The 10132-nt window shown below is 70.3% G+C and overlaps 1 protein-coding gene across 1 annotated transcript in view; it reads left to right on the top strand.

Annotated features, from left to right (window-relative positions):
- Positions 1-4857: 4857 nt before the first annotated feature.
- CROCC2 (ciliary rootlet coiled-coil, rootletin family member 2) overlaps positions 4858-10132 on the top strand; it is a 39016-nt gene continuing 33741 nt past the window's right edge. Inside the window, exon 1 of the mRNA XM_045845795.1 lies at positions 4858-4935. Within this exon, the coding sequence (XP_045701751.1) occupies positions 4858-4935 (78 nt within the window). The remainder of the gene's footprint in view (positions 4936-10132) is intronic.

The following is a 10132-nucleotide window of genomic DNA, read 5'->3' as shown; positions in this document are numbered from 1 at the left end:
GGCTCTCACTCGCTGGAACCTGGACGCCCTTCTGAGGAGCTACAGCCGCAGTGAGGGGTCTCTGGTTCCATGCCTCCAAGGACGGGGAGTCCACTCCTGACCGGGGGGCCCAGGACACAGCCAGGCAAGAGACAGATTTCCCGCCTCGCACCTGGCCCAGTCCCGGCCTCCAGGCCGGGCTGTGCGGACGACGCACAGTGCTTCCCAGACATGCTGGCGAGGGGGGGCCCTTCCACCCAGAACCCCGCGTCTCGGCCCCAGGCGAGGTGTGACGGGGGGCGGGGGGGGTGCTGACCGAGGGGGAGACCCCCGAGGTGACGCAGCAGCAGGCCGCCGCGGGGACCCAGCTCTCGGGTGCGCCCGTCAGCCGGCCCCTTCGGGCAGGGGACACGCAGGACCGGGTGTGGGGGAGCTGGCGGGGGACCAGCCCCCAGGGCGAGGGAGAGGCCGGCCACGCGGGAAGACGCTGTCTTGCAGAAAGCGCGTGGTCGCGCTGGGCTGGGGCTGTGTGGGCGGACCTGATGGGGCGCCCGGGCGTCTGTGGGCGCTCAGGGCCACCCCAGGAGGAGTGTCGTCGTCTGGAAGGTGCCTGCCGTGGCACAGCAAGTGGGGGGCAGACGCTGAGCCTGAAGATTTCTGAGGCGGGAAGGAGGCCAGTGGTGGCCCCAGCCCAGGACAGGGGCGGGCACGGGGCCCTGGGGACAGGAGGGCCCCGAGGGCCTGGGCACAGGGCTGGGGGAGGGGTCGTGTGGGGAAGGGACCTCAGTGGGGCCACACAGGCAGCAGCTCTGAGGCCCAGGGGCGGGTCGGTCACCGTAGGGCTGGACTGGAGCCCCCTCAACCCGGCCTCTGGGCCCCGGGACCCACGAGGCCTCCTTTGCGGCTTCCGGGGGTGGGAGAAGAACCTGCCCAGGTGCTGCGGACAGGGTCGTTGTTTTTTTTATTGTGACAAATAAAATGTATCATCTGTCCATTTTTTAAAGGTTTTATTTATTTATTTTTTAGAGAGGGAAGGGAGGGAGAGAGAGAGAGAGAAACATCCATGTGCTGTTGCTGGGGGTCATGGCCTGCAACCCAGGCATGTGCCCTGACTGGGAATCGAACCTGTGACACTTTGGTTCGCAGCCCGCGCTCAATCCACTGAGCTACGCCAGCCAGGGCTCATCTGTCCATTTTTAACTGCACAGCTCAGCGGCTTCAGGTCATTGCCGCTGCATCACCGCCAACATCGCCGCCAACATCGCTGCCCGTCTCCGTCTCCGGGGCTCTCCCCCCGGAAACCAAGCCCTGTCCCCAGTAACACACCCCCAGCCCCTCCCCCGGCCCCTGGCACCCACCGCCCCAGCCTCTGTCTCTGCGAACCTGACCCCTCTGGGGCCCCCACACATGCGAGGACACAGGGCCAGTGAGCTGAGCGGCCACAGAAACACGGAGACCCCAGGGCCCACTGATACCCACGTCGGAGCCTCCGTCAGAGCCTCCTTCCCCTCTGAGGCCGAGGCAGGCTCCCCCGTGTGGAGGGACCGCACCGCCCCTCCGTCCGTCCCTCCATCCGTCCGTCTGTGGACACTGGGAGCCCACGTGCTGTCCCTGTTGTCTCCGATGCTGCTGTGAGCGCGGGCGAGCGGGTGTCTCTCCCAGACCCTGGTCTCTGCCCCCCTGTCTGCGTCCCGGGGCGGAAGTGCTGGGCCGTCGGGCAGTTCTGGTTCAGTTCCGGGGCCCTCCCTCCCGGTGTCCGCAGTGGCCACCCCCTTATCCATTCCCGTCGCTGCGCGCAGGGTCCCCGCGTCCCCACATCCCCGCGGGCCCTGAGAGTTTCTGGGGTGCGGACGGCAGCCGCCCTGATAGGCGAGGCGGCCTCACTGGACGAGGTCTTCGTTTCCCGGGGGGTCACTGCTGGGGTGCACCTTGTCCTGAGTGGGGGCCAGTCCCGTGTCCTCTGTGGAGCAGTGTCCACCCCGGTCCTCGGCCCGCGTTTGAACGGGGCTGTTTGGGTTTCTGTCGCTGACTTAGGAGAGTTCTTTTGTGTGTTTGACACACAAATTCTCACGTCGGATACGTGATTTTCAAATGTTTCCTTCCGCCCTGAGGGCTGCCTTCCCATCCCCCGACACCACCCTTCGATGCACAAGAGTTTCAAATGCATCCGATCTGTCTCTCTTTCCTCTCCCGCCTGTGCTTCCGACGCCGCCTCTGAGCTGCTGCTGCCAGGCCCCGAGCCCCGGGCCGGCGTCTCCCTGCCAGTTTCACAGCCTCGGCTTGCGCCGTCCTCCCGCCGTCCTCGCGCCCTCAGCAGAGAGCCCCCAGCCCTGCACCAGACCCCTCTCCTCACTGCCGCCCCCTGAGAGCCAGGGGCAGAGGGCAGGGCCCATGGGTCCCCCCAGCACCCCCCACCCCCAGGACCACCCCCACAGCCAGCCCGTGGCATCGTCGTCCTTGGACTGCCCTCTGACCGGGGCAGCCCAGGGTGGGCTCTGTCCCCAGCAGCCCTCTCGGGACTGACCGCAGCCCGGGGTCCTCCCCGCAGACGGGGCTGCAGCCCCTGGAGCCCCCTGGGCAGGGGGCCAGATGCCCACAGAGGCCCGCAGAGCTGGACGGAGATGGAAGGGCCCAACCGTGTCCCCGGCTCTGACCACCCTTTCACAGGGCCTCCGGCGCTGTCCCGGAGCCAGGCCTCCGGCGTGGACGGGCGTCGGGGGAACACAGACGCACAGGCGGGGACCGGCGGCCTGGGACACCCACCCATCCACCCACCGGGTGGCAGGACAGTCGGCCTGGGCACCTGCCAGCAGATCTGGGCAGGGCCCGACCGGCCTGCATTTCGGAACAACCGGAGAACGCACCGCCTGCCTCCTGCCCGGCACCTGCAGGGGCTGTGAGCTGCGGCCCCGGGCAGGAGCCACCCCTCTCCTGCGCGGCCTGTGCGCCCTGTCCTCCGGGGGTGCAGACGCACCTGGGGAATGTGCGGGGCCCGGGGCAGAGTCCCCGAGAGCACCGGTGGCGCCCGGAGCACAGGCCGACCCAGAGCTGTCGGGCGGGCCTGCGGCCCGGAGGCCCAGAGGGGCCGGGGCAGAGCTGCCACATTCCTTTGCGGCCTCTCACCCTCTTCCCCGCGTGTCCTCCGCGTGACCCGCCTTCGGAGCACACGCCAGGACCGAGTGTCCGGCTCCCACAGGCCGGTCGGTCAGGGCGGGAACGGGAGCGGCCGAGCAAGGGCGGGAGCACGGGCCTCGCACGGGGACGCGCCCTGCTGCCCCGGAGTCCTGGGGCCCCTTCCCCCCGGCGAGAGGGTCTGCGTCCGGGGTGGCGCGTTCTGGCGCCCCGGGGGTGGCAGGGGACAGACGAAGGCGAGGCCGCTGAGTCCTGCCTGACCCGGGCCCCGCCCGGCCCCACGTCCGCCGGCCACACCCGACAGGGGCCTGGCCGGGCCAGGACAGGGGCCTGCCCCAGGGGAGCCGGGCACCCAGAGTGCGCGGGTGACGCGGCGGGGCGGGGGTGCCGCTCAGCGAGGCTCCCCGCTCCCCGGGGAGGAATGGGGACGAAGCCCAGCCGTGCGTGGGCCACCTCCGCACAGACAAGGGGGGGGCCTGAGCGGGACGGGCGGTGGGGGGCCACAGCGTCCTGAGCACCGAGTGCCCCCCGGAGCCCCAGGGAGCGGGTGGGTTCGGGGGCCCTGCCTCTGGCCCCCTCCCCCTCAAGCAGGGCACCAGGGACCCCGAGGACATCAGGACCAGGACAGAGCACAGGTGCCCCTTCGGTGAACTTCAGTCTGAGGACGTGGCCCAGGCCCCGACGGGCTCCCCCGACTCGAGGCAGCACCGGGGGCAGACTCGCTCCCCACTAGTGTCCGTCCCCCCTGGGTCACCCCAGAGGGACACACCCCATCCCCAGGGCCCAAAAGGCCTCCTCTCGTCGAAGGGACAGACACTCGGGGGCAGGCCCACCCCAGCGCTGCCCCCCCCCCCCGCCCCCAGGGGGATGCCTGTGAGCTTCAGCCCGGCTGGGGCAGGTCCTGCCCACACAAGTCCGGAGGGGCGGGCGGGGCTGGACGCCTGCTGCGGGTCTTGGAGGCCTCCTCAGCGGTGGGGGGGGGGGGTGGGAGGCAGACTGGGGGAGTCCCTGCTGGTCCTTTGTGTGGCTCTGGGGAGGTTCCGGTAAGTGAGCAGAAATGACCCTCCCCCGGCAGGTGTGAGGCACCTCACCCACGTTGCAGCAGCGTCCTTTCGGGAAACTGGATTCCAGGAGGCGTGGCCCAGGGCAAGGCGAGGAAGACAAGGGCCCCCTGCCCAGGCCTCGCCTCGCTGGTCGGCTGCGGGCCGCGCTCCCTCGAACTCCAGGTTCCTTTCCAGACCCTGGGGGGAGAGTAAGAGTCTGAGTCTCCAACGGCAGGAGGTGGCAGGCTGCAGGCCACCTCCACCGGCGTGTGGCACCGGCACTGGGCCCCTCCCGGGCCACTGCCCTCTGGGGCGGGGGGGGGACCGGGGGAGAGGCCAGCACCGCCCTGCGTGGGGTCCTTGTGCAGCTGGACAGCTTCACCCAGGGCGTCTCCAGGTCTCCAGGGAAACGGCTTCCAGACAACAGCGTTCCTAGTCCCCACGGCAACAAGGCTTGCACTCCTGTTTCCAGGGAAACCGAGCCGTCAGTGTTTCAGTTGCCAGAGCGACGCCTCACGCCCGGTTGTCCACACAGTCCCAGCCCAGAGGGGGCCGCTGGGAGCCCGGCACAGGGAGCAGGTGCTGCACAGGTGTGGGGCCCAGAGCGGAAGGAGGTCCTGCCGGTCCCGGTCCGGTCTCGGGAGGAGACTCCCCGACTGCAGCCCCAGGCCCCCCCCACCCCGGGCCCGGTGCCCCAGGCGCCATGAGTTCCGCCTCCAGCGATCCTGGCGATGGGGACGCGGTGGAGCGGTCCCTGCCGGGGCTGGACGCCGTGATCCAGGTCAGTGGGCGGCTGCCCCCAGCACCCCCAGGCGCCGGCTGCGAGGGCTCGGTGCGAGGGCAGGGACGCTGCAGAGGCCACACCCCCCTGGCGCCCGGGCGCTTCGCACACGCTCACGTGGTCAGCACAAGCGCACGCGTGTGGGTGCACACACGGGCACAGACTGACCCGGACGGGGCTGGAGGCCTGCGTCTGCTGGCCAGCCCCTCACGGGGGGCGGGGGGCCCGGCAAGGACCCTCGGCCGACATTCTGGATCCAGCTCACTGTCGCTCTTGGTGACGTGCGGGGGCCGCCAGTCCCTCCCCAGGGGCGCTTGTCACCTCTGCCCGTGGGTGGGTGGGTGGGGCTGTCCCCAGTATCTGACCTGTGAGCTCCGGAAGCTCCCGTTCTGACTTTCTTAGCCTCCTCTGCATAACGACACCAACAACACTCGGGAATTGTCCCCCCACGCCCCTCCCCTTCACCCCGACTACTCCCCACACCCAACCGGCTGCCCAGGCCTGACGTCCCACCCCTGGAGGGGCCCCCTGCCATCACAGCCAGGCAGCACCCCCAGCCCCGCTGACCCAGGGGTCCCAGTGAGGCCGCGCAGCTGCTGGCCCAGAGTCGTTCGTCCACCCAGCTCCCAGCACCTCGGGGCTGCCTGGGGGAGGCGGGGCACAGCCCCACATGAAACCCGGGTCCCGGGGAAGAGCGACTGCCCAAAGGAGGTGCCAGGCCATCCGCCGGCACGGCGGCGTCACCACACACGCACACACGCATGCACACGCACGGGGCCAGGGTGCTCGAGCTGGGTGGCCCGAGACAAGCAGTGGCCCTGGGTGGGTCTCTGCTCTCTGAGGGCCTGGCAGGGGGCTGACTGGTGTGGGGGTGGGTGCAGCAGGGAGGCAAGTCTGACAGAGAGCTTCCCCCCAGACTTTCAGCCGGTGCCCGGGGCCCTGTCAGCCCTGAGGGTCCCGTCACCCCCTCTGGACCCGGGGAGACGGAGGCTCCAGGGTGGCGGCTGCCACCGTCACAGGCCAGTTTGTGGGGGGAACGCAGAACGGCCTCAGCACCGGCAGTGGGCGCGAGCGCATGGCAGGCCTGGCCGCCGGCCGGAAGCTGCCGTCTGAAGGCCCCAAGGAGCCTCGGCCGGGCCTGCCCGCCCACCTGCCCCCACCTGTTGTCTGCACCGCGGGGATCGAGGCCCCAGTGCCACTGCACAGGGGCCAGCGGGCGCCCCGGACGGGGAGACCGAGGTTCCCGGGCACAGGGCGGCTTCGGGACGGGGGCCTCCTGGGCGGCCGGGCCCGGGCCTGCTCCCGTGTTGGAGAGGCCCGTGGGCGCCCCACGCCGGCCCCCAAGCCCACTCCCACCTCTGGCGCCCACACCCAAGGGCGACATCGGAGGCCGGGAGCCCCGGCCCAGGCTCGTCTGGCTTGTTTTAGGGGCTTCCGCACAACGAAAGCATTCGCGGACGTGGCCTTGGCGCGGCAGCACGTCTGTGAGCCCCTCAGAACGCGGCGTGGCCGTGGCTCGCCACGCTCGCTGCTCTCGGGCTCTGCACACTTCCCACGGGGTTAGTGTGAACAGCCGTTGGAGAGGTTTCCGGTTCGGCCTGTCACGCAGAGCACAGCCCGAACGTCCCAGACGTCTTTGGGGGCCGCGCGGGTGCAGCTCTGCTGGGGCCCCCCCAGGAGTCCAGACCGTGGTCCCGGGCTGGGCGTGGGCAGGTTCAGTGGACGCTGCCGAAGGGATGGCCGAAGGGGTCGTGCCATCCAGGCCACACGGTGTGCCGGGGGCTGGGTGCTGCTCCCCCGGCCGACACTCGGCACTTCCTGCGCTTTCCCGTGCGGCCACCAGGGGGCGCCCCGGGGCTCACACCGCGGTTTCACGAACCGAGGGCCTGGCGACCAGGGACGCTGAGCGCCTGCCCCTCTGTTCACGGCCCCCCCCGGAAATCTTCCGTGAAGCGTCTGCTCCAAACTGTTCCCCACGTTTGCCCGTCGTGGGGCCTTCTCTCTTCATCACGGACGCGGACGTGACCGCGTAAACTGGAAACCAGCCCCGTTTGAAGACGCGCTCTGCGAGTGCCCCTTGTGGGTGGCCTTTCCCCGCCTCGGCGTCTTTCGGGGATCGGAAGCCCCTCCTCCTCCTGCGGCACGTCCGCCAACGCCCCCCTCTACGGCGGAGCCTGTGCGCTGCTTCAGAGACGGCCTTGCCCACTGCGACGTCAGGGCGGTGTTCTGCTTCCTCTCGGAAGCCGGGTTGTTCGGCTTTCACACCGAAACCTGAAACCCGCGTGGAACTGGTCTTTGTGTGCAGCGTGAGGGGGAGGTCCCCGTGCATTTCCTTCCATGTGCTTACCCGGCGGGTGGTCTGAGCCCCACTCGTGAAAACCAGCGCACGTGTGTGTGTGCGCAGACTTTAGAGGCCCACCTGTTGCTTTGCCCCCGCTGCTCCCCCCCCCGGCCCCCTGCCCCCCCATGCCTCTGTAGTTAACTCCCCTCGGTGACATTTCCCCCTGAAGACCCTGAGCCCCGTGACCTTACAGGAGTAAACGGGGGGGTGATGGGGAGGTCTCATCTTCTGCGGCTGCTTCTCTAACTACCTCCTGCAACGCCTCCTCTGCCCGCCGAACTCTTACCCTTCGAGGTCCCAAGCGCCTGCCACCTCCTCCGACGCCTGTGCGGCGCCGGCAACCCCCCGGGAGCAAGTGTGATCATTGGGGTTGCTGCCCGCCCCCCGAGCTCCCCGAGATGAGTCATGTTGCAGTGGGTGACACACGCCTTGGGTGACACACACCTTAGGCCGGGCTTCCTGTCGTGCGTGTAGGGACCTGTCTGGGCCGGCCGAGTGCCGAGCGCCAGCCATGCTGGGGGGGTGGCGGGGGTGGCGGCCCAGGGCGAGCGAGAAGTCGCCTCCCTGGTCCCCAGTGCCCGGGTCAGCCAGTGTCTGGCCCGGATCCTCCTGCATCATTAGTGGGGACCGAACCGCCCCCGCCAGCAGCAGGGCCCTGCCCTGGTGCCCCAGGTCCCAGTGAGCGATCTAAACTGCGCAGGCCGAGTCACGGCCCGGCGGGGCCGGGCGCCGCAGACACAGAGAAGCCCTTTCTCCGGAGGAAATGGAGCCTGGCGACGGCCACCCCACCCCAGGGCCCCCTCTGCAGCTGCCAAGCTGCAGGGGGACGGCAGGCAGACGTCCGGTGGCTGGGCTGGGCTGGGCTGGGAGCCCTGTCCTCGGACCGGTCCTCGAGCTGTGCCCACCCCTGACTGCCTGGGCGTGCAGGGGGGGTCCTGTGGGCGGGCCACTGTGGGGAGGTGCGGGGCTGTCCCGGCCGGCGGAGGTGGAGGAAGAAGGCAGGGGGTGGCCCACGTTGGCCCGAGGCCTCGCTGCACGCTGCCTGGGCTCAGGGGGAGCCGCATGGGGGAGGATGCCTGAGGCCAGCATGCCTGCTGGGTCCCGGCCTCCAGCCCCTGGGAAGGTGCAGGCGCGCTGACCACCGGCAAGGGCACTTGGGTGCCCACAGGCAGGCCCTAACACTGCCACTTGTGACAGGGTGGCCGTGAGCAAGTCCCCAACCTCCTCCCCCATAACTCGGAGGCGAGAAGGTGATCTTCTCGGTCAAGATAATGGATATGAAGTGTTTGCTGAGAGACCCTGCGTGGCGAGTGTCCTGTGGCACCGCACCGAGGGGTTCCTGCCAGGTTCCCATTTCCGTGGGACCAGCTGGGCCTCATCCTCCCGCAGCCGCCGCCGGGCAGGCGCAGCGCCCTGCGGCGCCCCTGGCAGCCACGAGGGGGCACTGCAGGACCCACCCGCCCGGCCGCGGAGGCCCAGGCCAGCCCCTCCACGGCGACTCCGCGGCGCCTGGCTGATTCCGGGCATCCCCCGGAGGCCGCCTCTCCCAGCGCCTGCCCCTGGGCTCACCTGGGCCACCCAGGGGTCTCCACAGTTTAGTTCTGGGGGAGGGGGCGGTGGGCTCAACTTCCTGTCCGTAAGTCACCGGGTCCCTTTCGGAATGCGTCCTCCTCGGCCCGAGAACCAGGCCATCATCATCGGCTGTCTCTCCTTGCGTCCCCAGCAGCCTGGAGGTTCAGCATCGGGGCTTCCGCTGCTGGTCACCAGCGAGGGGGAGAGGGCCACATCGCTCTGACTCTGCGATTCCGTGTCCGACCTACAAGCCCCCCTGCCTGCTCCCCAGCCTCCTCCCGTCCCCAGGCGGGAGTCCCAGAGACCCCACACCACCCCCCATTGAGCGGTGGGGGCATTCCTCTGGGACCGTCCCTGACACACAGATTTTCACAGACGAGGCCACGAGGAGGCTGCGGGCAGGTGGCACACCCACGGCGCCGCAGGGTCCCAGCTCAGGTCTGCTACAGGGGTCCTGCTTAACGCGGAATGGGCTCGGCAGGGGAGCCCACGCTCCTCGGGGTGGCGCTCTCCCTCCACAGGCATGATGGAGGGGCCGGTGACGCAGGGGTGGCCGCCGCGCCCGTCACACTCCGACCCTCTCTGGGTCCGGGGCGTCCCTCCCGGCCCTGGGTCACCGGGTGCCCGCAGAGCTGTGACCGCGCTGCGTCTAGAGCGCAGGTTAGCAGAGGAGGGCGCTGGGGAGGAGGAGGAAGGACACGGCAGGGCTCGACACTGAGTCCGGGGTCTTTGGGGAAACGGAGTCCAGCCCGGCGTCCCCTCCGCCGACTCAGGGTCCCCAGCGCGCTCCTAGGAGTCTCCGGGTGCGCTGCCCGCACAGCAGACGCCCACCCTCCAGGGCCCGGCCGGGGTGGGGACCGTGAACCCCTCGGGGCCAGACTCCCGCGGGCCGAGAAAAAGTGGCCAGCGTTGAGGTCCCAGCCAAGTTCTGCGCAGGCTCGGAGGGCCGGGACCCAGCTCCGCCCGCGCCCCACCCACCACGGCCCCCACCACCGCTCCTCGCCCCGCCCAGGCCCCGCCTCCGCTCCCGCCCTAGGCCCCGCCCCGCCCGGCCTCTCCCTCCTCCGCTGTTTCCGCGGGGGCGGGGCGGCCTCACCCCGCGGGCGGGGGACTGGGGGGGTGCCGAGCGCCCCCTCCGCTCAGCCCCCGCCGCGCCCCCTCGGCTCCAGCTGGGCCGCGGCCCGTCGCAGGCACCCGGCCACAGCTGGAACCCATTAGGCCCCCGCGCCTCTGGGGACGCCTCGGCTAATAAGTGACCCTCTGTGCACGCAGGAATGAGTCAAG

The sequence above is a fragment of the Phyllostomus hastatus genome, unplaced genomic scaffold (assembly GCF_019186645.2).
Source record: "Phyllostomus hastatus isolate PE091 unplaced genomic scaffold, TTU_PhHast_1.1 phas_contig_477, whole genome shotgun sequence".
Lineage (NCBI taxonomy): Eukaryota > Metazoa > Chordata > Mammalia > Chiroptera > Phyllostomidae > Phyllostomus > Phyllostomus hastatus.
Note: the sequence above shows the minus strand (reverse complement) of the source record. Positions and strands in the feature narration are given on the sequence as shown.